Raw genomic sequence first — 25,089 nt, 5'->3', positions numbered from 1 at the left:
TCTATAATCGATTGTAGATATCACACATTTTGTTTTTCCACATAGAAATCTAGCAAATTCTCTATAAAATTTAGAAGGAACTCCCATAGCTCCACTTAATAAAATGACAGTTGTCTTCATGTGTTCATCAATTACAAGATGACGTTGAATGGGAAAGAACAAGGTACCAGACACTTTGTAGCCATCTTGTGTGGTGATGTACTCATGTTCGCTTTCGAAACATGTATCACCCTCCTCCTGTTCTTGTTGCATTTTTTTTTATACTTTCAATTCTGCTTCGGATGGAGAATTGGATAGTAATTTTGTAATCCTTTAAATGCCCGATTGTAAAAAACAAAGACCAATAGTTACAAATATTAGAATATCTTAAAACAAAATTTCAGACGCAGACTGCAGGATTCGAACCTACGAAGGTTTCCCCAACAGATTTCAAGTCTGTCGCCTTAACCACTCGGCCAAGTCTGCTACGAGTATTAATGGAATTAAGGCAAGAATGCTCGACCAGGATTTGTTTGATATTTGTTGTTTTACTAGTACAGAATTGGTTTGAGTTTATGATGCATATTGATGAGGTTGAGTGCAAAATCTTTCAAATCAGCTGTTAAATAATAAAAGTTCTTCAATCCTTCTGGATCATGTGATTTGGTAACTTCGGAAAGAGTTTGAATTTTAGTGGTGGCAAATGAAATGTGTTCCTTATCTAATACAATTTCCAATTCTGATTTTCCAATATTGTCTGGTAGTGGCCACTTTCGATCACTTTCTCTATTCATCAGATTAATATCCAAATTTAACATCCAAAACTTACTCCATAATACGTGATTCCAAAATTATTGTCTTTAATTGCTCCAACACAATATTATTTAAATTTACAGTTTTCAATATTTCTCCCTCTCCTTTATAATCTGTATTATTTTTATATTCTAATAAACCATCGGGATGAAAAGTAATTTCCAAAAATTCATGACCATATTTTCCCTTATGTCCAACATACTAATCAAAATAATATTAAATTAATTTTTTCTAAATTATAATAATTTAATATAACGACTATAAACCTACATATCGGACATATAATCGTTGTTGTTGTGATGATTGATTATTAGAAGATGATGTTGCTGATGATCCGTTATGATGCTGTGATGACTTTAAGCTCATTTTTTTTGTTTTTCTTGTTTTTAATTTTAAAATTAATTGCAAAATTTAATAACAAATCATGATGAGTCAATTGTCAAGAGAATTAATCGAATTGGACAGTATTGAAAGCAAGTTTCTTCTTCTCCAGATTTCATTGATAGAATTTAATTAGTTGATTTGATGAATGTCTTACAAAATTGGACTAAAAACCTTCATCAATCAACAATCAAAAAAAATGTCATCAGCAAACGATTCCTCTCCAGTTTCTTCATCAGCTCGTCGTAAGCAACTGCTCCAAAAAACACAAGGTCTCGACAATGATAAGAATTCACTCTCGGATTCTTCAGAAAATAACCTCCGTTCACGTTCCAAAGCTCATCCAATTTTTAAAACAAGTTCCAATGCTTCATCTTCTTCATCTTCACCATTGAAAAGTACAAAATTATTTTCACAACTTTTGAGTGATCAAGAATTTGGAGATAATCATGTTTGGGTATTGAGTTCTGATTTAAAACCACAACAACAAGTTCAAAATCAATTATTTCAAATGGGAAAGTTGATGGAAAGAAATGGAAATGTTGTCAATGTTGAATTGTTGAATATTTCTGATCCTAAAAAGAAAATTGCTCAGGTACCTGTGATGGGTGTCATGTTTATGAATCCTCCTGGAATGTCCAAGTTGGAAGATTTGACACAATTGACTCATGTTAATGAACCTTGTATTTTACATCATTTAAAATCTAGATTAGAAGATAATAGGAATCCTTTGGTGTTTACTGATTGTGGTGGATTTGCATCAATCATTTCAAATTCTGTTAATAATTTACGAGATGGAAAAATTTCACAAAAATTACCCAATCAAGTTTTTAGCAAATTGAATTCAACAGGTGAAAATCAATCAATTATTCTACTTGGTGATAGTAATTCTGGAAAATCAACTACTGTAAAATTATTATTAGATTCTTTTGGAGAATTGACCAATAGCAAGATTGTCTCAAAGGCAAGTGATGCTTTGAAAATTATTGAACTCTTTTCAAGTTCATCAACTGAGCAATCCAAGTATAGTAGCAGAGTTTCTAAAAAAATTGGTTTGCAATTTACCAATTCTTCACTCACTGGTGCTCATTTCGAATGTTTCAATTTGGAAATGAGTCGTGCAGTGGTGAGGGTGATGGAAAAGATTTCTGAGAAGGAAGGTATTCCAGTCGAAGAGACTGACTACAAATCTGGATTTATTAATAATTTCCAAGTGTTTTACCAAATGTTGGCCGATGAAAAATTGAAAACCAAATTCAAACTCACTCAATTGTTGAATAAGGAACTCGAACAAAAGACAAGTTTTTCATCTGCTGTAGAAAAGCTCTTCCTCAATGTTGGTTTTACTGAAACTAATATTGGAGATGTTACCAAGATTTTGTGCGCTCTTTTACATTTAAATAATTGTGACTTTGTTGAAAATGAATCAAATACCAGTGCAATGACCAAGTTGAGTGAAAATAGTTTTGCTTCATTCTATAGAGCTACAAGATTGTTGGGTGTTGATGATAAGGAATTATTATTCACAATGATAAAACCAACGGTTGCTGTTGGTGACAGCTTTGTTGATACCTTTGTCAATGCCAAGCAAGCTTCTCACTATAGAGATTTGATGGTCATGACTCTTTATAATGGATTATTCGAATGGATTGTAAAGAACATTAATGACATGTTGAAGAATCCAGAGTGCAATAGAGAAATTTCACTCATCGATATTGGTACAGGATTTGAAAGCATTGCAACAGGTGTAGATGCTCAAAGAGGTGTAAAATACAATGGTTTGGAACAATTATTGGTCAATTATGCAAATGAAAGATTCAAAGAATTGATTCACGACAAGTTATTCAATCAAGAACAAGAAATTTACAAATCAGAGAATATTGATTGGAAACCAATTGATTTCTCTCCATTCAACTCCAAATCAATTCTGTTGAGCACCATTGAGGATACCAATGATGGAGTTTTCACTATTATCAAGAAGGAAACTAACAGCATGTACAAGGGATCCGATGAAGGAGCAATAATTCAAGAGCTCACAAAAATGTTCTCTGGAAAATCTGAACAAGTTAGCAAACTCTTCAAACCAAATCTTGTTGATATGGAATTCTCTTTAGGACATTTCAATGGCAAGGTCACTTATAAGGTTATTGATTGGTTCCAACAGGCAGTGTATCCAATCAGCTCCATTCCTCAACAATCCAAAGAATTCTTAGCCAAAAACTCAAAGAATACCATTGTTCAAACAGTTTACTCTGAATTATTGCAAGGTTCCAATTCTGTAGAGTTTGCCTCCGACATCTATGTGAAAAATGTTGAACTCCTATTGAAACACATTTCCTCCACCAAGTATACCTATCCAGTCATTTGCATTCGTAACAGCAGTGCTGGTAGCTCTCTTGCTTTCAATGACAAACTTGTCCAAAAACAAGTTAGAAATTATGGAATTTTGGAAATGATTAAATTGGCTAGAAAGGGCTATTCATCAAAGTTTACATTTGAAAAATTTGTGGAGAGATTTTCATCACTTGTTTCTTCATCAAAACTTGGAAAGGATGCCAAACAAAATACCCTTACCATTTTAGAAGAACACAAATTGCAAGAAAAGTCTGATTACAAAATTGGTAATTCATTACTTTTCCTCAAAGGATCTCAAGAAGCAATGTTGAGTGCTTTATTAAAATAAATATTCTTCAAAGTAAATTCTGCTTTACTCTTGTTGTATAGAATTCGATTACCTAAATTGGGCAAAAAAAAAGCTTGTAATTTAAAACAGAGATTTGAGCATTTGTCATTGGCTAATGAACTTGCTTTGTAATTGTGCAATTTTTGTTCCACCCTCCTCCAAAAGTCCCTCAAAAGGGCAACAACTTTACAAAACTGCATTCCTATTACTTTTCCTTAAATAGACAAAAGTCTTCGCTCCTTAATCAAAATTTTCAACAACAAAAAAAATCAACATCAGTATGATCGCAAAGATCCTTCTCCTACTGCTTGTAATCTTGTTTTTCGGCAGCAAAATCTCGCAAGCCAAGAAAGTGGAGGACGTCCTATCAGAATGTACCTTCAATCCTCACAGCACCTGTTGCTCCAGAATTATTAAGAACATTCTCTATGAGAGGAACATTAGATCCCTTCAAGAATTCTGCTTCAATTTTGATTGTTTCAAGAGTGGTCAGCTTTCGGCATCAATCTTTGATAATCACATCTCCCAACAAGTGATCAACACTAAGGATTTCTGTTCACTTAATAAGGAAGATGCCATGACTGTTCACAAGCAGATGGCCAAGAAGGACTTGTTCTTTAATCCCTTCATGATCAAGGCTAATGTGTCAGTGCTGGAGAAAGAGTATCATATCACAACCAAGTTTGGAAGTGATCAATCTTCAGCAATTGTCAGAAAGCTGCTTGAATACTTTTCAGTTTCATACTTTTCAAAGAGTTATCAACTAAAACCAAATGTTATTGACAACTTTTTGAGAAAAGATTCCAAAGACGAGATAGTTTATTGGATCAAGAGTCAATTTGGTAAAACAGAGAATCTACCACTCATTGGTGCCGAATTGTCTAACTTTTATTCATTCCTTAGTAACCCTGAATCAAGTTCCTCAAACTATTCATCTAATAGTTTGCAAATAGTACCCTTCTCAGTACTCTTGATAGCAATCGCAATGTTTTGGTACAAACTCCAATGGGAGGTCACTTCTCTTCATAGCTCCCAATGTGAAAGGATAACAGAAATTAAGAAAGAAACACAAACATTGGGGAACTATGTTTCAGACTTAGTTTCTACTGTCAATAAGAATACTACAAATCAAAGTTCAGAACTAGAAAATACAAAGAAATATCTTGAAGAAAAAATTGCCAATTCTTTCCTTGGCGCTGTTAAACTTGGTCACCAGCTTGAAAAAAAACATGACGACTTGGATAAGAACATTACCCAACTCATAAAGGAGCTTGTTGATTCAAGTGAAAAGAATTTCCATACAGAAATGAAGAGCACACTTGAAAGTGTCCAACAAATTGTTACCAATGAAGGTTCAACCATAGCTTCTAGATTAGAATCAGAAATGGAAACTTTGAAACTATATCATGAATCTGTAAACTCCAGTTTGGATACAATAGCAAAAGATGTTGGACAACAATTAGAAACAGCCAAGAAATATCTTGTACCAATAGAAACTCTGCTTGAAAAAACAAACAAAAAAGTGGAAGAGAACCATAGGTCTATAACTGAATCCACAAAAATAGTTACAGAATCAAGTCAAACTCTTTCGAAATTAACAAAGAATGTTTCAGATTTGGAAAGTCTTTCAAAAGAAACATCTAGTACCTATCTTAAATCATTAGAAAATCTTCCAACAATGCTTAACGAAACTAAGCAAATGTTTGTAGATTCACTTCAAACAATGGTTAATGAAACAAATCAAATCATTTCAGCAGAACACGAAACACTCAGCACTAAAGTTGATAATCTTGAGAAATCCATTTCTACCAATTTAGAGTCAAATCTTGTTGAAACGAAAAAGATTGAAGAAACCAATAGAAGAATAATTGAAATTTCTTCAAAAGTTGATAATCTTGAGAATTCCATTTCAAGGGTTGGTAAGAGTCAAACTGAAGCAATTACCAAGATTGCAAAGGAGTCCACCGATTTGGTAGTTTCCAAATTGGAAAGATTCAATAACAGTATTTTGACTAATAGCAAAGAAACTCAAAACTCTGTAACCTCTGCATTGAATCAATTAACTGAAGAGGTCAAGATGATAGTTACCGAAGAGGAAGTGGTCAACAAGATTAAAAAACATGTGGATGATTTACAGAATAATCTTTCACAGATTATTAAAGAGAATGTTAATCTTGGAAAATTGGAAAATTCCCTTAATAATCTTCCATCACGAGAGGAAGTGATGAAATTCAACAATGAACTTTGTTGCAAGTTTGTAGCAAAGATTGATGATACGAATCAAGTGCTTCATAAAGAAATGAAGAGCAAACTTGAAAGTGTCCAACAGATTGTTACCAAAGAAAGTTCGACCATAGTTTCCACATTAGAATCAGAAATGGAAACTTTGAAACTATATCAGGAAATTGTAAACTCCAGTTTGGATATAATAGAAAAAGATATGGGAAAGATTACTGAACAACAATTAGAAACTACCAAGAAATATCTAAAACCATTGGAAAATCTTCCAACATTTCTTAATGAATCCAAACAAGCCATTGTAGAGAACCAGAACTCTGTCGCCTCAAAATTGACAGGTTTGATTAGTGCAACTACCACTTTAGAACGCTTTAGAATAACTGAGTTCAGCAGTGCACTTTGTTCTAAAGTTGATAATCTTGAGAAATTCATTTCAAGTGTTGGAAAGGATTCCACTGATTTGGTAGTTTCCAAATTGGAAAGATTTAATAATAGTATTTTGACTAATAGCAAAGAAACTCATAACTCTGTAACCTCTGCATTGAATCAATTAACTGAAGAGGTAAAGATGATACTTACCGAAGAGGAAGTGGTCAACCAGATTAAACAACCATTAGAAACTCTTCAAACAACGCTTGAAAAAACAAACAAAACAGTTGAAGAGAACCAGAAGTCTATAACTGAATCCACAAAAATAGTTACAGAATCAAGCCATACTCTTTCGAAATTAACAAAGAATGTTTCAGATTTGGAAAATCTTTCAAAAGAAACATCCAATACATATCTTAAACCATTACACAATCTTCCAACAATGCTTAACGAAACTAAGCAAACATTTGTAGAAACTCTTAAAGATTCACTTCAAACAATGATTAGTGAAACAAATCAAATCATTTCAGAAAAACATGAAGCACTCCGCACCAAAGTTGATAATCTGGAGAATTTCATTTCGACCAAATTTGAAACAACGAATTTACTAGATAATCACCTTTCAACACATTTTGAACATCTTGGCAAGTCCATCAATGAAACAAATGAGCTTGTTAATTCAAGTGAAAAGAATCTCCATAAAGAAATGAAGAGCACACTTGACACTCTTCAACAACTTGTTGCAGATGAAATAGCTCACAAATTAGACACCAACCAATCCGAATTAGCAACATTAACTGATGAGATCAAGATGATAGCTACAAAAGAGGAAGTGGATACCAAGATTAAACAATATGTGGATGATTTACAAAATAATATTTCACAGATTATTAAAGAGAATGTTAATCTTGGAAAATTGGAAACTTCCCTTAATAATCTTCCATCAAGAGAGGAAGTGATGAAATTCAATAATGAACTTTGTTGCAAGTTTGTAGCAAAGATTAATGATAAGAATCAAGAAATTGAACCCACAACATGTGTGAAATCAATAGCAAAGAAGCAAATTGAAAACGGAACAAACGAAACTCTCAAAGAACTAGTCAGATCTGAAACTGGGGTAATGGTTGACAAAATAGCCGCTTGTGCAAATACTGAAACAATTGACAAAATTAATGCTTTGTATCAATTGACAGAGGAGAATGGAAATGTTGAACAAATGCTAAAACTTGACATTTCGTTGGTTCAGGACCATCTCTATGATGCATTATGCAAATTAGAAGCCTTTTCATCTGATATTATTAATGAAACAATTGACCCTACAGTAGAAACGAAAGAAATCGAAGAATCATATGAGAATTTTGAACTTGTTTCATGGGAAACCATTCCAAAACAGGAAGAAAAGAATGTAACTGAAACCATTATTATTACTCAATTGGATCAACCCATCTCATATGATTACATTGAACATTCCTCAAATTCACAAGAATTTTCATTCGAGGAAAACAATCATTCCATGAAATTAGGTGTAAATATCGACAGTACATCCACTGGTCCATATTATATTAATCCAAATATTCCAACAGTTATGGAAACTCTGACCTTGTATAAAGATGTTCAAGACCAGATAGAACAAGACATTCCAAAGCAAGACTCATCTCCAAGACAAGAAACAGAAGAAACTCTAACAGTACAAGCAACCCCAATGTGCGGAAATGAGGTACCATCATCACAAGCAGTTATCACCATTCAAAATAATAGCAATACAGCATCATGTACTAGTAGTAGTCCTAATAGAAATGCAACAAGTAGTGGTGGTGGTTCTCCTTGCAAAAAACAAAAATCTCCAAAGGGAAGAAAATGCAATAACTTAGATCTCTCCAATGGAATTAAGGACTTTGATGAGCTTGTTAAGAAGCTAAAAGAGGTAAAAGAGGATCTCAAAATGAAAAAGGATAAAAAAATGGTTAATAAAGTGAAACATTAAGTCTTTCAAAAATCAATTTACTTTGAAATATAAAATTAAGGTTCAGTTGAGATCAAAGATGATTCTCTAACATTTAGTATGATTGGTAATGTATCAGAAGATTGAAACCACCTTCTATAGAAAGTGAATCCCGAGAAAGGTCAGGATTTCAATCCTATAAATTCTAATGAAATTAAAGTACAGATTAACAACCATGAATATCACAACAGTAACATTTCACACTGCAGGGTTTCCAGAGCGCACCAAATTTCCCACCATTTATTTAAATAATTGAACCAATGTCATTATTTTGGAGGCTCACTTCTTGGCTTTGAGGGATCAAAGTGATAAATTGTGTTCAATAAATCGTTTCTGCCTTCCAATAACCTATCAAGAGGACCGACAAGTGTTTTGAAATGTTGAAATCGTTCGTTATATCTTTCTCTTTTCAATTCAGGCTCTATGCCATACCTTGTGTGGAAAGTTTGAACCATCTCCCACCAATCTATTGTCAATCCTCTGCACTCATTAATTCTTGTAATTTCTAGATCTCTTGGACTCTCCTTCATCTTTTTCGAAAATACTTCTGCATAATCCAAGTGACCAACCTTCAATTCAAAGGCCTTAATCTCACCCATGCATTTACTATAAGCTGTGTGTTTCTTTATAATTTGTCCTTCCAAATGAGAGGCTTCTTGGGCCATTTTTCTATTCAATTCAAACTCTGATTGTTGTCTAGTGATGAACCAACCACCAAATAAAGTACCAGCAAATGGTCCAAATCCGGTGCAAATGGCTGACCAAGTATATCTACTAAAATCTTTTACAAATTGCGAAAATGAGAGTTTGTTCGTTGGAGCTGGAGAGCAAACAAGAGTGGAATAGTATTGTGATTTTTCAAAAACCATTCCCTTAAATTTTTTTCTATTTGAATCAAAAAAAATTTATTTAAAACAATTTTATTAAACAATTTTCATCAAACCACCCTTGTAGTTTTTTGATCCACCATTAGAAACATGGATTTAAGGTCAGTTATCTGAAAAAAGAGATTAGAAAAAATACAATCAAAATTTCAGACGCAGACTGCAGGATTCGAACCTACGAAGGTTTCCCCACGAGATTTCGAGTCTCGCGCCTTAACCTCTCGGCCAAGTCTGCTTCGTGATTATGTTCAAATAGGGAGATACTGATCGATTAGTAAGTCTAAATCACTATGTTCCTACAATTGCAATGTAGAGGCTGCAATTAATTGATTTTTGGAATTCACAAGTATAAGTACAGAGTTGAAGGAACAAGAATTAATTAGCCAAATAGCCATTCAAAAGGGATAATAGATTGTATAGAGCTCAGCCCAACTCCTCAATTATCTGTCTCCGATCTCCGTATTTCAATTTCCTTTCGGCTAATTATCACTCAATCTCCAAAAAAAAATGGTCAAGTACCTTAATGCCACCTCTGTCTTGTTACTTCTTGTATCATTTGCTGCGTTCACATGTGCCATCTCGCCATTGAAGAATTATCCTGCAACATCATCTCATCAACAACAACAGCCAATGCACACATGTTGCATGCCTCGTCAACATACTTTCCATTTCGAAGGAAGTAAAACCATGTTGGAAAATTGTAATGGCATGAATTGTAATTCTGGTTTTGGAGTTTTTCGTCAAAGACACATGCCAGATTTCTATAATCGTCGTTATCGTTTAGATTCCCGTATTGAAATAAATGGTCAACTAGTTGTTGATAATACAGTTATGGGATTCATGGATCCGTATCCTTCCAGTTTTGGTGTTGAGTATACTTTCAATGGTACTTCTTGCTCTTGTAGAAAGTTAACTAAACAAGGTGAAATGTTGATGGTCACATGCGTAGAATTTGATTTTGACTTTGAAGGTGACATTGCCATTGGAATTGAAACTGAAGATCATGTTAAAGCTCAAAAATTTGTTAGACGAAAGCAGGTGAATTCGAATACTACTGAAATTGACACCCTAATTGTCCAACCAATTCAAAGAAAGGCCCCTCCACTTCCATATCCAGATCCATATCCATGTTTTTATGATTGTGCTATTATTTCCATGGAAGGAAAAACACAAGTTGTTGATTCGAATGGAGGAATGATAAGTGTTTCTTCATATAGTGGAGGAAGTTGGAATTTCAAACCTTTTAATACTGATGCTGATTATGTTATTCCATCTTATTGCCAAAAATGTTAATAAATACTTTGGTGCTAAATGAATCTTTCGAATTTGTGAGATCATTTAATTGACAATCGTTTCCTTTCTATTTATGAATTGGAACATGTCAAGGTTAAATTACATTGATAAATATTGCTTAAATACTGAATTGGAATGAAATATGTTGAGTTGCAGTCTTTAATTTTTTGTAAATTTTTAATAAATTGTTGTTAACTTTCTTACCATTTTTGGTATTTTGGAATTTGAGTTTCATTTAATGTGATTAATAACGTTCATAATTATAAAATCAAATTATTATTAGAAAAAAACAGCATCAACATGAAAACTCATCTGGTTCTTACTCTTGCCATTATTCTATTGATTAGTTTAGTTTCTTGTTCTGTTCCTGTCGATTCTTATTCGAATGTGGACCAATATAATCCAAGTCCAAGAAGAAAACACTGTCTACATAAGAAGATAATCAGAGGAAAGTGTTTGAAATTCAAAAAGTTCAAAGTTTGCGCACACCATTCAAAAATCACCAAATGTGTCAAATTCAAAAAGTTCTGCAAATGCATCAAACTTGGAAAACCAAAGAGAAAATGCATCAAGTTCGGATTCAGAAGAACTAAATGTGCTGATAGAAGAGGATGGTCAACTTGTGATCAATACGGAACTAGACGAATCTGTACTAAAAAGGCATTCCATCACTATTGTGCAAAGCGTACCTTTATTCCAAAGTGTGTCAAGCATGGAGAACGAAAGGTATGCAGAAAGTACAAGAAGGTTCCAATAAGAAAGTGTGAAACCAAAAAGATTTGTGATTCTTATTCGAAATCAGTCGATTCTTACCAACCACAAAAATGCAAACACGTGAAAAAGTGCAAAATCGTATCCTTCGCCAAGAAATGCGTCAAATTCAGAAAAATTAAATTCTGCAAGCTAAGAATTCTCCTCAAGAAGTGTCTCCAAATTAGGAAAAACTCATATTGTGCCCAATTCAAGTGTAAGAAAGTCTGTAAACACAAGAGAAGATTCTTCCAATGTGTACGATTCCACAAGGAAAAATACTGTTCCCAACAACAACATTTCCCGCCAAAATGTCTCAAACGAAAAGTTTACAAAAAGTGCATTAGGAAAATTGAGAAGAAAATTTGCAAAATTTGGAAACAAAAGAAAATTTGCAAAAAGTATCAAAAGAAGAGAATTTGTTTAAAGAGAAAACCATTCCAAATCTCAAAATAAATCAAATTCAATTCTCAATATTCAATCAATTCCAACAGATCCTTTTACAATTTTCCATTTATGGAATTTGAAAAATTAAAATTAAAAATAAATTTAAAAAAAAAATACCCAAAGGATCCTCAACAAGATGATGCTAGCTCCAACTAGAACCCTTCAAAGAATGCTATTGATCAACAAGAATCAAACAAGTTTCTTCTTGAAAACCAAGAAAATTCTTCCGAATTCATGCACAAAATTCTCTCAATTTTCAACTTCCATGATGATGAATAATAAATCATCAAGCCATTCGGGGTTGTCATTGCATGAAGCATTCGAGAAGGCACATATTGATCAATATAGAGCAGTCCGAGTAAATATTGAATCCTCTGATTCATCATCAATTGTAAATATTGAAGAGTTTGAAAAAGTTTTGCAACAAGCCTTGATTGGATGGCAAAGCAGATCTTCTAAGAAGGTTGATTTCCAAAGTAGAGTGAGAAGTGCCCATTTGAAAATTGATGCCAAGTTTAGTGAATTAATTCCAATTTGTTTGAAAAAGTTTGGATTTGAATTTCATCACTGTACACCTGAATATATTTTCTTGCATCGTTGGATTGCAACTGAGGAGAAGAATACCTATCCACCATTTTGTCAACATTATATTGGAACTGGTGGATGTGTTGTGGATTTTAAAACAGAGGAAATTTTGTTAATTACTGAAAAGATTAATATTAGAACTGATTTACCAAAACATGTCAAGCCATTCAAAATCCCAGGAGGTCAATTGGAGAAACATGAATTTATTGAGGAAGGTTGTGTGAGAGAAGTTTGGGAAGAAACCTCAGTGGAAACAAATTTTAGAGGAATTTTAGGATTCAGATACAAGAAGGATTTCAGATTTGGTGTTCCAGATATTTATTATATTTGTCTCTTGGAACCTAAATCTCAAGAACACAAAGATGCCATCGCTGCTTGTCCTAATGAGATTGATCTTTGTCAATGGACTCCATTAGAGGAATATTACAAACTTGATGGATTATCAAAAGTTCAACAACATGTCAGATCACTCATCAAGAGATATCATGAAATGAGAAAGACTAATCCATCTGAATGTGACAAGCTCTTGTTCAAATCTACTGTACAATCATCTGAACATTTCGATAATTCGGATCCTGAACTTTTGGAATTATTATACCCAAATATTAATTAAAATTATTTTATGAAAATTAATTCAAAGTTCTGCCTTGACCTGGGAATGGTCTACGACCTTGTTGTTCAGCAGCAGCTCTTGGTGGTGCATTTCCATGAACACCGTGAACAGCTCCTCCCATGGCTGCTGGAGGGAATAACCAATAGAGCAATGAAGGAGTATTGAGAATCTTTGTTTCTCTAGCTTCTGGATACTTTTCCTCCAAGAAATAATACAAATGTCCACACAAAATACCAATACCATCCTCAATGACAGTTTCAATTCCACCACCAAGAACAACATGGAATGCAGTCAAAGCAAATGGGAACCACCTGCTCGGAATTTGAGTAGGAATAAACATTAATCTCAAATTACTATCAGGATTATAATTACACCATATATAAACCATATACATCATTAATGAACTGGACAGGACATAGGATCCAGAAAAGAAAGCCAAAACAGTCATTGGCACCAAACCAAACAAGATGCAGAATATAAAATCAGCAACACGTCCATCAAATCTACTCTTTTCCAATTCCGAACTGTATTGAATAAACAACATGAATGCAAAAAGAAAATTCATTCCGAATCCACCAAAGAATACAGCATTAGTTATCAGACGCCATACTTCAAAATCTGTACTAAACACTCTATCAAATAATAATACTAAATTGAATGGATTTATCATTTTGAAAGAGACTGCACAAGTCAAGGCAAACGAAAAGGCACCCAAATGTTTAGTAACAAAAGGCCAACTTGCCCACATATCTCCAATCGATGACATTATTTTCTATAGTTGATCAATATAAAACTACTATTGTACAAAAACTCCGTATATATGGATGATGATGTTATTGTTAATGGAGTGATGATGATGAGAGAAAAATCCACTACAGCCAACAGTCCAAATCAGCAACAAGTTATTTTGTTTTTTTGTATTTTTAAAAAATTAAATTATATTTGATGATGACGAGTTAGAGAAGAATTTTTATTCATCGGAAATTGATAAACACGTGTTTTGATATGAAGTTTGCTTCAATTCTAGATTTGTATTTTTCATCATCACTTGTTCAAATTCTACTATCTTGTTTCACATAGGAGCTGCTCGGAAGTGATTTTCATCATCAATTGTATTAAAAAATTAAAAAATTATTAAGATTACATGATGATGATGAATTCACATGTTGGAAGATATTTTTATAAGAATCTAATTTATGAGAACAATATTAACAGAAAGTACTACATGATTGTTAGATCTTATTAAGGATCATTCGAATAAAGGATTTTTCAAATAGCTTCCTTCTAAATAGGCGCTGTTTTAATTAATGCTCAGTGCGACCTTATTTGAGCAATAAAAATTGGGTTTCGAATATCAACTTCCAACTCCACAATCGGTGAATGGCGAACTTTCGTATTAAAATAAAACAACATAAAAAAACGGTCAATTTTCATCACAATGAATCTTTCGCCTCAACACCCATCGGGAGAACTTCATACAATCAACAGCTCTTTGGAAATATTACCAACAGTTTCGTCTTCTAACATTGAAGAAGAATCAGAAACAAAATTCGAAACGGTTTCGGATAAAAATTACATGACACCAATAACACAACAAGAAGAAGCATCAATTGATGCCTCTTATGATTATGAGGATGAGAATATTAAATCTCCTCCTCACACAAAACAAATGCACAAACAAAATAGTGAAAATAATCTAATCATCTCCTCATCACCATCCTCTTCCAGCATTCTCGACATGATCATTGACCAAGATTCGAATATAAACCAAGAAGAATTAGAAATCAACCGAAGGAACACTATCAATATCGTCCCAACCCATTTCGTTCACAAACGTGGTTCACAAGAATTACCAGAACTCGTTTCTCCCTACAGAAAAATAGCAACAACTAATAATCTGAAAGCAGCACTTAAGAATAGTTCTTCTGCTTCTTCTTCACAACAGAAATTGAATAAGAGTGGGAATAGTGCATCCTATTCGAAAATTGAATCAAAAAGTGGTGATGCTTATAAATCACTTCAAATATTGACGAATAATCAGAAGAATAGTCAAGTTTCGTCGTTGAATAATGGAGGAAATAATGAATCATTTTCCAAATACAAGTATGCATTGGAAAATGATGATTTTTCACAGATTGATTTTGGATTGGAAGTTAATTCTGCACAAACAAGTGCCTCGGAAATTACATTTCCAGTGCCAAACAAACCAAATGCTTTCTATGGAAATGCACAAAATTCCAATGCAAATGGAAATTACTTTTTCAATGGACATCATAATACTGCCTCTGTTGATGAGACGATAATGAGAAAGAATTCAGTGATAGATGATTCAGTTTCAGATAGTGGAGAATTGGAAATTAGCAAACATTACGAATTGTATTTGATTTGTATTGGTGATTTGGATAATTGTCTAGTTCACAAAATGTTAAAAACTGCTGGAGGTCAAATGTACATATCAAATAGACAAGTTAGCTTTATTTTGAGGAATAACAATGAAAAGGTCACGTGCACTTTCAATTTCTATTCACAATTCAATTGGTATTTGATGGATTTTTTGAAAGATGAAGCAAAGGATTGTCACGGATTATTATTCATGTTTAATATTACTCATTCAGAGGGATGGAATGAACTCAAACAGACCATTAGCAAAAAGTATGTGGACGTACATGATTTTGTCAAACCATCAATAGTTTTGGGAACTTATTCTCATTCGAATAGAATGCCTAGTGTTGTAAATACCTCTCAAGTAATTAGTGTTGTAGATAAGTGGAAAGAGAAACAGATAATCAGTTATTTGGAAATTGATGTAGAAGATAAGGATGAGTGTAAGATGGCTCTCACTCACTTGGCAACAACCATCATTCAGAATATGAAAGATAAGGAAAAGGAGAGCAAACCTAGGAGAGGAAATCCACTCTTTTCCAAAATATGTGGCTCTGTTTCTGGTGATTAATAAAACACACAATTTAAAGATGTTATTACCAAAGAGAGTAATCTTTTATTCTCAATTGTGGTGAAGATTCGTTCAGATTAGCTTGCTTTAAAAAAATGTCAACACAAGTAAAGGAAAATACCCTCTCCAATTATTTGCTTTCCCTCTTTAATAGTGCTAACAATAATAATCATGACCAAGAAGATGTTCCACCACCATTAAAAAAGCAAGCCAACCAGTTGAATTTGATGACAAATGTCATTATCCGAACCTCTTTCAAGGATTATCAGGTACATGATTTAATTGTGAAGAGAAGTGGTCTTTTTAAAATCATGTTAGAATCACATGAAACTTGGAATTTGGAGAAACAAGATGGAAAGCCAATTATTAATTTAATAACAATGGAAAAATCCATTTTCAATGATGGAAGTGAGATTACACAAGAGGATTTTGAACTCGTTATGAGATACTTGTATTCTGATGAGATTGTAGTAGAGGAATTGGATGGTGATAGAGTCAAGAAAATTGTTTTTATGGCCAGATTCTTTGATTTGGATTGTTTGAATGAATATCTATTGAGAATATATGGAAATGAAGAAAATTTGCAATATTCAGGAATATATTTTCAAATTAAACACTTGTTGGAAAGAGAGTTTACACAAGAAGACTTTGTTGCAATGGTATTTAATGATTATCAGGATTGGGAAACGTATACCAATGAGTTGGTTGATTTGATTTGTCAACAAGAGATTGTTCCTCTTGAGAAAAAGCTAAAATTACTGAGAGAGCAAATTAAATATCATAATCAAGTAACAACCATTACCAGTGACCACTTGAAACCTTTTGAAAAGTCATTTCCAATACTACATTTGCAAGCTAGGAGTATCTTCAAAAATCAAATAGATCATTCTCATAATTGTGAAGAAATTGCCAAATTATTAGGTATTGATTTGTCTCCAATTAATGGAACGATTGAGAATAATGCAGAATTACTGAGCTCTCAATCTATTACCAATTACTTGCTTGTGGCTGATGAGGATAATTATGGAATAATTAAATTATTTGATGGAAACTTGGTGATAAATATTAGATGCCAAGAGTTCGATTCAGCTTATTCGTGGTATTTAAGAGCTGAAGACAGGGCCAACTCAAACTCTGTTACTATTTACTATCAATATGGCAATCAACCAATTACCAAAATTAGAAGATGTGAATTTAAAATTCACTGTGAACAATACAAGAATTGTGGACTAGTCAACATACTCGTTATGATTAAAAAATAGTGTTATCAATAGAATTTAAATGTCTGATTTACTAAAAATAGTTAGTAAATAAACCACGAATGATATTCAAGAGGAGTTCAACAATTTGATTTTTATTCCATTTAGTATTCCTATTAATTCATAATTAAGGTTTAATTCAGGATTAGTAATTGCATTTTACCAGAATTGGAAATTAACATTTTCCCATTCTTTTCATTAACGACTAGGCAATAATTATCATTAAATTCTTCAAGCTTGTGTTTTGAGAGCTGTACTAAATCTTTTGAAAACACACAAACACTACCATCAGCATCACTGATATAAATCTTTTCTGATTTCTCTTCATAATAGATTGCAAAACATCGATTAAGTTCATTTTCAGTTGAGTGAACTTTTTTGTGTACTTTCCATTCTCCATTCTCATCTTTTTTAAATAGTCCAACAAACTTATTTCCACAAGCAATCAAATCACCATTTGGTAAAAACTTTAGGTCAACTAAATTATTAAATCCAGGCAAAATTCTCAACACACTGTCTCCAGTTTTTGAATCATAGACACGAATAGCATCATTATTATAATCTATTACAAATATCTGATTTTCCATCGAGCCAATTCCCCAAAGAAATTCACAATCAATTGTTTTTTCCCAAATTAGAGCTGTTGAAAGTGAATCATTTGTAAGCTTTTCCTCCAATATTTTCTTTAAATCGTACTTGAGAAGAATGTCATTTGAAGCTCCAAGTATAACACTCAATTGAGAAGGTATTGCTCTTTCCAAAGTTACAGTTTTCAACCCTTTGCCAACATTAAGAGAAAGAACCACAATATACGAATCCAAATCCAAAAATTTCACTTCTCCATTACCAAATATAATCATTAATAAATTGTACTCTCTTACAATTACAAAATTATAAAAAGTATTTTCAAAATCAATGATCTTTTCTATAATAAATCGACCAGAATATTCCATCTTGGTTGGTTCTCTAAATTTTTGTTTTAAATAATTTTGTAATGGTGATGAATTATTGTTTGATTCCGATGATGATGATGAAGGTGTCTTGAAAAAATCGATCAAGCAAAACACAACATTTTCCCCTCCACCATGTTGCTCCATTTTTTAAACTTTGATTAAATCAATTTCCAAATGTTTGGATGAATTTGAAAAAGTGCAATTCTACTTTTTACATTTTTCAATGCCACTAACAAATATTCTCAAAGAAAAGAAAGTTGAAAAATTTGGATTCTTTAAAACAATTCTTAATCAAAGTTTAAAACAAAGGTACAAGTAGGCGAGGAGAATATACAGGATTGGGAAAAAGGAACAACCATAGCACAGCCATTCAAATAGGAACAAAAGTATCTCCCCCTGGTGGGCTCGAACCACCGACCTGCAGATTAACAGTCTGACGCTCTACCGACTGAGCTAAGGGGGATGTACAGTAAAAATCAATTAAGATAAGGTAAGGCACGATTAGATCACCTTATTTTTTCAATAATTAAAAAGTTTAATTAAAAATATATTTTAAAAATCTTAGAATTTAATAAATTAAGGTTGGTTTCTTTTTTACATTGCTATTTACAAAATCAATTCAGATTCAAGTTATTTTGAGGTTGGATTGATTGGATTCCTTTTTTGCACACTAAAACAATAAATTCCCAAGTGTGCAGTTAATGTGGAAATGACATCATAGGCCAGATGAGTATACATAATAGTGGTCACAATGACCAAAATATTCAAATATAATCCTTCATCTAGAATGGCATTTCCTCCTTTCATAATTCCAAATAGGGTGTTCAACAATCCAACAATTAGGAAATACAGAACTGGCATAAGAGTTGGAATGGTCATATCACAAACTCTGGCCAATATGGTCCTTGTTACTATGTATGCATGAAACATGCCGTAGGAATAGAGAACCGACAAGAGATTTCTTTCCAACGTTTGCTTACTACCAGATATGAGAATCCAAACGGTAAATACCAAAGCAAACACTAGGTAGGAACAGAGAGATTTAAAAACAGGAGTTTTGTTCATTCTCTTTTCTTGTCCATTTGAATTTTCCAAATCATGTGTATTGTTAATTGACTGGATTGTATCTCTTAAACATTGGAATACTCCAGTAATGGTAGACACATTGACTCCAAAAATGATAATATACTTCAATTTGACAAACTCGCTCTTCGACAAACTATACAACATACTGGATTCGTCCACATTACCTAGAATCAAGTGAATCAAGTTATCATTGAATACAATAGGTCCGAATGCAAATACAACCAAGTTGACAATCATGACTACAAATTGACCCTCGGTTGGTCCAGAAAAGTTTTGAAAATTCAATACTGCAGTATGGTACTGTTGCCAAATTGAAATGTAAAACATGGCAGTTACAGTTAACAATGTTACAAAACAAATCCAAGCATCATCCACATTCAATAATTGCATTGCAGCCAAAGCCAACACTGTTTGCATTAGAGAATTAATTGAATCACAACCATGATCGAATAATTCTCCAAGAGGTGAAGAAGTTTGTGTTCTTCTGGCATGTTTTCCATCACAAGCATCCATTGTTTGATACCAAAACAATGCAATTGCATTCATCAGATAAATCCAACGATGCTCTGCACTATCATTCGTATAAATTGTTGCAAGAAATGTAAAAACAACAGCCAAAAATCCAATCAGAGTAATTGTATTCGGTGCCATCCAATCAGGAAACAATGTAGCAACATAATTCCAATACGGATTCAAAATCTTTGAAATAAATGAATAATCCAATTGTGATGAGGGTTTATAATGGCTCAAATTCGAAACCCCCTCATCACTTATATAAACCGACGATCCTCCTACTAAGGATGTAGAAGAAGATGAACCTTCCTCTTTCATTGTATTACCCATAGTACTTCTCGATGATCCTCCTCCGATAACTGAACACAAAACCTCACTTATTAGATTAGCAGTTTTATCAATATTACCCTTATTGTTGTTACTAGCAGCAGTGGTGGTGGTGCTTGTTGTATGTAGTATTGTCGTTGTCATCTACTTTCTCAAACTCTCTCTGAGGGTGCTGAGGAAAAGTGTATTGGTGATGGAATTTTGAGGGAGAAGTGAAGGAATTTTTTTAAGTTGTTATTTTTAGAAAGTTTGGTTTGGTTTCTAAATTTCATAGGTCAAGACCTAAGGTTCTAAATTGACAATTGAACTTGGAAATGTTATTCGAAACTAAGGAAAACAAAGTGCTAATAGTTTGGAAGATATTAACAGTTGCACACCATCTGTTTAATACCTTCTGTATGACTCACAATTGTAAAAGCTGCTTTCTATTTAAGTTCAATATTGAAATTCACAACATTGGAAATCAATTTATTCAAATAATTATATAATATTTACCTTAATATTCATCAATACATGCCATTTAACGTTTATTAATAGTTAGAATATATTTACAAGGTGGTGCATACTATACATATGATACATTACTTGTCTTTTTTGCTTTCCTCAGTAGTGGAATTTTCATCTTGTGGAGTGTTTGGAGTTGTTTCTTCTGCTGACTTTTCAGAATGTTCATTATTTTCAGTAGTAGTTCCATTCACAATAATAGTAGTAGAGGATGAAGCATCAAGATTGTTTGTAGTTGTGGTGGCTACAATTTCAGTTGGTGGTTGTTTCTCTTGCCTAGAGAAATATCCCTTTCCTGCTAAGAGTAGACCACTTCCAATCATACCAATACCACTCCCCAAACTAGCTGTTGTCATTATACTAGCTCCTAATTTTCCTCCAACGTACATTCCTACAGGTCCACCAATTAGAGATCCAGCCAATAATCCCAAGCTTACAACAGCAGCTCCATAATAAGCACCATTACTGGTTTGAGATGCAGAAGTAGAAGATGAAGCAGTGCTTTGATTATTGCTCGAGTGGTTATTATTGTTATTTGTTGATGATTGTGGGTGATTATTTACATCTATACTTGTAGAAGAAGAGTGATTATTCTTTCTCTTATCCTTCTTTGTGGAACTTTCTTCAAGAGTTTCAAAAACTGAAACCAATTCTTTCAAATCATTTTTCAATTCATCTAATTTATCGTGAGACATTTCCATATCATCATGAATTCCATGTTGTTTTAACAATTCTTCCTCTAAATGGGTAGTTTCATCTTGTTTGAAAATGTAACCTGATAATTTCTTATAGACTGGAGTTAGAGAGTAGTAACTTGTAGATGAGGTTGTTTCGGGTAGGTTCGATGCTGGATATTGCTTTTCCAAATCTTTAAATCTTTGAAAGAGAATATTCAATTCTTGCATTTTCTTCTTGTAACGAACAACGTGATTATTATGATGTTCGGTAATGTATGAATTATGAACATATAATAATTCGTGTAGATCCTTTGAGAGCGAGAGTGCAAAATCCTTCTCATGTTTAATATCCTTCCGAATTGAGAGCGAATCAGCACTATTCTTTCCAACGTACTCCAATAATTTTGCAATATTACTCAGACAATTCTCGTAAACTTCCAACAAGGAGAGAAATTGTTCTAAAATTTGTGTATTGTCCAATTCATCTAATTCATCCAAATCAGAGAGAGTTTCAATCTCTTCCTCCTTCAGAATAGGATCATCACGATTATTAATCATTTTTTATTAATAGTTTTTTTGGGAACAATAAGACCGTTATTATTACAAATTAATTGAAGAAAATGATGAATAATTGTTAATTTATTTAAATTGTTGTTCCATATTTGTGAGCTGCTAAAGCAATGGCAACTACTATAGCAAGGAATTCGGATGGTTTCTCTGTTGCAATAAATTCAGCAGTTCTTGTTCGTGATACAATAACCAAACCAAATGGCTTCTTATCGTATGGAACTGCAATCTTCATAACTCTTGCTTGATCCATTGTCATTTCCAATGCTTTCAATTGGGTGATATCGGCCAATTTGATTCTTCTTGAAGCACGAGCAAGTCCAGTCTTTTTCTTTTCATTTTCGCTCCATACCAATTCCTTATTCTTTGGATCAATAAAAAGGTATCTCTTGTGTACCTTTCCTTTTGGAGTGTTTTTAAGAACTTCCTTTCCTGTTATCAATCTATTCAGAATTTCTTCTTCGATAGATAAAAATTGATTGAAAACTTGATTAGTTTTGAGACATCTCAAAAAGTTACCATTCAAATCAGCTCTAAATGCCTGTCTCTTTCCAATGCCATTTTCTGTTGGAACTTCAAAAGATGCTTGGAATAAATCATCAAGATTTCTGAATTTGAACATTCTTGGTTGTGGGGAATTCAATTCAGAAGAAAATGGATTGCTGACAGGTTTAGGATCGTATGGATAAGAAGGATATGGATTTTGAAGAGCTTTTTGGTAGTGAGGATAGCTTTCACCTTGGTCAGTGTCTGTCTCATTAAAGAAGGCATCGAAATTATTTGGTTGTTCTGTTGTTCTATTCGACAATATTGCCATCGACTCTTTGGAAAGGAACGAAGAAACATTGTAGAGTTTCCATCTTTCTCCAGTTATTCTCCACAATGATACATTATGTGGAAGTGCTTCAATTGGCCTGGAAATTTCATCTTCTTCCTTGAATCTAAGCATCTTAGGGGATCCACGCATTGGAGATGATTTCAAATGATCCAGATGCAATGTTGGTGTGAGATCTCTTCTATCTTCCACTGCTCTTGCTGGTGGTTCAACAATTTTTGGTTGAATATTTTCTCTAGGTTCTGGTTGATTGTAAGTAGCTTCAGACATTGGAATTTTTGGATCTGATATCTTTGATGGATCAGAAGTTGAGGTTGGAACTGGTGATGATTCTCTGCTATTCTCAACACTTCGTTTCAAGAATTCATTCATAATGTCTCCTGATGCAGATGAAGCATCTTCTGATGAGTTAGAATCTTCTCCAATTAATATTTGTTCCAATTTATCTTCTCTATTCTTTCTTCTTTCGAAAATTGCTTGTAACTTGTCATTTGTTTCTTGTTCTCTCTTTGGGGTATCCATTACTGGTTGCGTTGGTTCAGGTTGTGTCACAACTCTTTCCTTTCTTCTATTCATAATTCTGTCCAAATGTGCTTGCACTGGATCTTGACTTACTTCCACCTTATTCCCCTCTTCACCTCCTTGTACTGTAAATACATTCGATGATGAAGTTACGGCAATAGTAGGAGTTGTCTCCTTAGTGTTGTCAAAGACATTTCTTGGAGAGACTCTTGGTGACGATCTATTCTCAAAATCCATAGAAAATGGAGTTTTTCTTTGTTCACCAGCTGGTGATTCACTTCTATCCTTTTCTTTTCTTGAGAGCAAAACCTCTTGCAAAGCCATAATTCTTGCCTTTGATGATGTTACCGCCGAAACAATGTTGGAAGGCGATCTTGTTTCTTCAACAGAAACAGTAGAATTAAATCCATCTTCTCCAATTGTTGTTGGTGTCCTAGGGGATGAAGAAGGTGAATCCAATTGATATCTTTCCCTAAATGATGGCTTTGAGGCTTTAGGAGCTGAAGATGATGAAACGCTTGAGGTTGAATTTTGTTTCACGAACGGAGGCATCGAAGACATGATGATTAATTACCTAGATTATTATACAATGATTGTTGTATTAGATTAATGTTACTATTATATATGTACAACGGTCTTCAAAAGTGTGAAGTCGACTCGGCTTAATACCACTAGGGCGTTTCTTAACGATAATTTTTTTAAAATAATTAAAAATTAAAAGATGCAATAAGGTGAATTGTTATTCCTAACGTTCATTTCTAATTTTAAAATTCTCACACAGAAGATGACCTTTCATAATAACAAAGAAATATTAATAAGTAATAAACTGTTTCAGAATAATCATCTAGTATTGTTTTCAAACAAAGTGAATGAAGAAATTACAGGGAGGCTTCTTTTCGCGCCAAAATGAACAGTTAGCAAAAGAAGAGTTTCAAAAAAAAAAATATCATCATAACTACCAATCAACATGACCGACGCTTATCATATGGGAAGAAAGGAGTTACTGCAGTGGATCAATGAATCGTTCGGTTTTGGATATGAACGTATAGAACAAACATGTACAGGAGCTTGTGCTTGCCAAATAGTAGATAGTCTCTTTCCGGGAGTTGTACCAATGTCCAAAGTAAACTTTGAAGCCAAGTTTGATTATGAATATATTAAAAATTATAAAATTCTACAGAGTGTATTCACCAAGCTGAACATTCCGAAGGTGATAGAAGTTAACAAATTAATTAGAGGAAAATATCAAGATAATTTAGAATTTCTACAGTGGCTTAAAAAGTTCTATGACGACAAATTGAATGAAGGCACAGACGCTGGATATGATGCCGTTTCGAAAAGAAAGGCTGCCATCAAGGAATATAGACAAACAACAAAAACAACAACAACCATTGCAGGATCATCACAAACAAATACTAGTACACTCTCTGTATCATCATCAATATCACAAAGAAAACCAACCAACAACCTTAATACCTCTATAAATAGTACAACATCAACCAATAAGATGAATAACGTTAGAAATGTAAACACAACAAGGGGAGGAGCTAGAACTCAAATAGAGAAGAAGATAGCAGCCCCTCCAAAATCCTCTTTATCAATGATGCAACTAAGAATTGAAAACCTAGAGAGAGAAAGAGACTTTTACTTCCAAAAACTCAGAGACATTGAATTATATACACAAGCCATTGAAGATAATCAATCTGCTTCACAGGAACAACTCACCTTTATGAGAGATATGCAAAAGATACTGTATGCAACTGATGAGGATTTTGCTGCTGTAGATCAAAATTCAGACGATGAAATAATGAGTGACAATAATAAGGAGAATCTCATTTCTAACGATGATATTTAAG

At 33.3% G+C, this 25,089-nt stretch overlaps 14 protein-coding genes and 3 non-coding genes across 17 annotated transcripts; 7 read left to right on the top strand and 10 right to left on the bottom strand.

Annotated features, from left to right (window-relative positions):
- Window positions 1-384: 384 nt before the first annotated feature.
- NAEGRDRAFT_t308 lies at window positions 385-465 on the bottom strand. Its single transcript has one exon. It is a non-coding gene; the product is annotated as a tRNA-Ser (tRNA).
- Window positions 466-530: 65 nt separating this feature from the next.
- Window positions 531-993, bottom strand: NAEGRDRAFT_33552 (uncharacterized protein; the record flags this gene model as incomplete). The annotated part of the gene is made up of 2 exons (XM_002677297.1): window positions 531-765; window positions 809-993. Coding segments are annotated over 2 exons (420 nt in total), but the record flags the coding sequence as incomplete, so codon positions are not given.
- Window positions 994-1,372: 379 nt separating this feature from the next.
- NAEGRDRAFT_79699 (myosin) lies at window positions 1,373-3,856 on the top strand (the record flags this gene model as incomplete). Its single annotated transcript, XM_002677393.1, has 1 exon — window positions 1,373-3,856. One exon carries the CDS (start codon window positions 1,373-1,375, stop codon window positions 3,854-3,856), a length of 2,484 nt encoding a protein of 827 aa, XP_002677439.1.
- A 280-nt stretch (window positions 3,857-4,136) lies between these two features.
- On the top strand, window positions 4,137-8,447 carry NAEGRDRAFT_67461 (uncharacterized protein; the record flags this gene model as incomplete). Its single annotated transcript, XM_002677392.1, has 1 exon — window positions 4,137-8,447. One exon carries the CDS (start codon window positions 4,137-4,139, stop codon window positions 8,445-8,447), a length of 4,311 nt encoding a protein of 1,436 aa, XP_002677438.1.
- A 284-nt stretch (window positions 8,448-8,731) lies between these two features.
- NAEGRDRAFT_67460 (uncharacterized protein) lies at window positions 8,732-9,334 on the bottom strand (the record flags this gene model as incomplete). The annotated part of the gene is made up of 1 exon (XM_002677296.1): window positions 8,732-9,334. The coding sequence occupies one exon, from the start codon at window positions 9,332-9,334 to the stop codon at window positions 8,732-8,734; it is 603 nt and encodes a 200-aa protein (XP_002677342.1).
- A 169-nt stretch (window positions 9,335-9,503) lies between these two features.
- Window positions 9,504-9,584, bottom strand: NAEGRDRAFT_t307. Its single transcript has one exon. It is a non-coding gene; the product is annotated as a tRNA-Ser (tRNA).
- Window positions 9,585-9,856: 272 nt separating this feature from the next.
- NAEGRDRAFT_67459 (uncharacterized protein) lies at window positions 9,857-10,642 on the top strand (the record flags this gene model as incomplete). The annotated part of the gene is made up of 1 exon (XM_002677391.1): window positions 9,857-10,642. The coding sequence occupies one exon, from the start codon at window positions 9,857-9,859 to the stop codon at window positions 10,640-10,642; it is 786 nt and encodes a 261-aa protein (XP_002677437.1).
- A 300-nt stretch (window positions 10,643-10,942) lies between these two features.
- On the top strand, window positions 10,943-11,848 carry NAEGRDRAFT_67458 (uncharacterized protein; the record flags this gene model as incomplete). Its single annotated transcript, XM_002677390.1, has 1 exon — window positions 10,943-11,848. The coding sequence occupies one exon, from the start codon at window positions 10,943-10,945 to the stop codon at window positions 11,846-11,848; it is 906 nt and encodes a 301-aa protein (XP_002677436.1).
- A 262-nt stretch (window positions 11,849-12,110) lies between these two features.
- NAEGRDRAFT_33480 (uncharacterized protein) lies at window positions 12,111-13,037 on the top strand (the record flags this gene model as incomplete). The annotated part of the gene is made up of 1 exon (XM_002677389.1): window positions 12,111-13,037. One exon carries the CDS (start codon window positions 12,111-12,113, stop codon window positions 13,035-13,037), a length of 927 nt encoding a protein of 308 aa, XP_002677435.1.
- A 130-nt stretch (window positions 13,038-13,167) lies between these two features.
- NAEGRDRAFT_3789 (uncharacterized protein) lies at window positions 13,168-13,797 on the bottom strand (the record flags this gene model as incomplete). The annotated part of the gene is made up of 1 exon (XM_002677295.1): window positions 13,168-13,797. A coding segment is annotated over one exon (630 nt), but the record flags the coding sequence as incomplete, so codon positions are not given.
- Window positions 13,798-14,475: 678 nt separating this feature from the next.
- On the top strand, window positions 14,476-17,252 carry NAEGRDRAFT_48999 (uncharacterized protein; the record flags this gene model as incomplete). The annotated part of the gene is made up of 2 exons (XM_002677388.1): window positions 14,476-15,689; window positions 16,145-17,252. 2 exons carry the CDS (start codon window positions 14,476-14,478, stop codon window positions 17,250-17,252), a joined length of 2,322 nt encoding a protein of 773 aa, XP_002677434.1.
- Window positions 17,253-17,383: 131 nt separating this feature from the next.
- On the bottom strand, window positions 17,384-18,346 carry NAEGRDRAFT_67454 (uncharacterized protein; the record flags this gene model as incomplete). Its single annotated transcript, XM_002677294.1, has 1 exon — window positions 17,384-18,346. One exon carries the CDS (start codon window positions 18,344-18,346, stop codon window positions 17,384-17,386), a length of 963 nt encoding a protein of 320 aa, XP_002677340.1.
- A 246-nt stretch (window positions 18,347-18,592) lies between these two features.
- On the bottom strand, window positions 18,593-18,665 carry NAEGRDRAFT_t306. Its single transcript has one exon. It is a non-coding gene; the product is annotated as a tRNA-Asn (tRNA).
- A 167-nt stretch (window positions 18,666-18,832) lies between these two features.
- Window positions 18,833-20,131, bottom strand: NAEGRDRAFT_48997 (uncharacterized protein; the record flags this gene model as incomplete). The annotated part of the gene is made up of 1 exon (XM_002677293.1): window positions 18,833-20,131. One exon carries the CDS (start codon window positions 20,129-20,131, stop codon window positions 18,833-18,835), a length of 1,299 nt encoding a protein of 432 aa, XP_002677339.1.
- Window positions 20,132-20,709: 578 nt separating this feature from the next.
- Window positions 20,710-21,867, bottom strand: NAEGRDRAFT_67452 (uncharacterized protein; the record flags this gene model as incomplete). The annotated part of the gene is made up of 1 exon (XM_002677292.1): window positions 20,710-21,867. One exon carries the CDS (start codon window positions 21,865-21,867, stop codon window positions 20,710-20,712), a length of 1,158 nt encoding a protein of 385 aa, XP_002677338.1.
- Window positions 21,868-21,952: 85 nt separating this feature from the next.
- Window positions 21,953-23,794, bottom strand: NAEGRDRAFT_67451 (uncharacterized protein; the record flags this gene model as incomplete). Its single annotated transcript, XM_002677291.1, has 1 exon — window positions 21,953-23,794. One exon carries the CDS (start codon window positions 23,792-23,794, stop codon window positions 21,953-21,955), a length of 1,842 nt encoding a protein of 613 aa, XP_002677337.1.
- A 406-nt stretch (window positions 23,795-24,200) lies between these two features.
- Window positions 24,201-25,088, top strand: NAEGRDRAFT_44546 (uncharacterized protein; the record flags this gene model as incomplete). The annotated part of the gene is made up of 2 exons (XM_002677387.1): window positions 24,201-24,651; window positions 24,796-25,088. 2 exons carry the CDS (start codon window positions 24,201-24,203, stop codon window positions 25,086-25,088), a joined length of 744 nt encoding a protein of 247 aa, XP_002677433.1.
- Between the last annotated feature and the right edge of the window lies 1 nt (window position 25,089).

Source organism: Naegleria gruberi, assembly GCF_000004985.1.
Source record: "Naegleria gruberi genomic scaffold NAEGRscaffold_23, whole genome shotgun sequence".
NCBI lineage: Eukaryota > Heterolobosea > Eutetramitea > Acrasida > Naegleriidae > Naegleria > Naegleria gruberi.
Note: the sequence above shows the minus strand (reverse complement) of the source record. Positions and strands in the feature narration are given on the sequence as shown.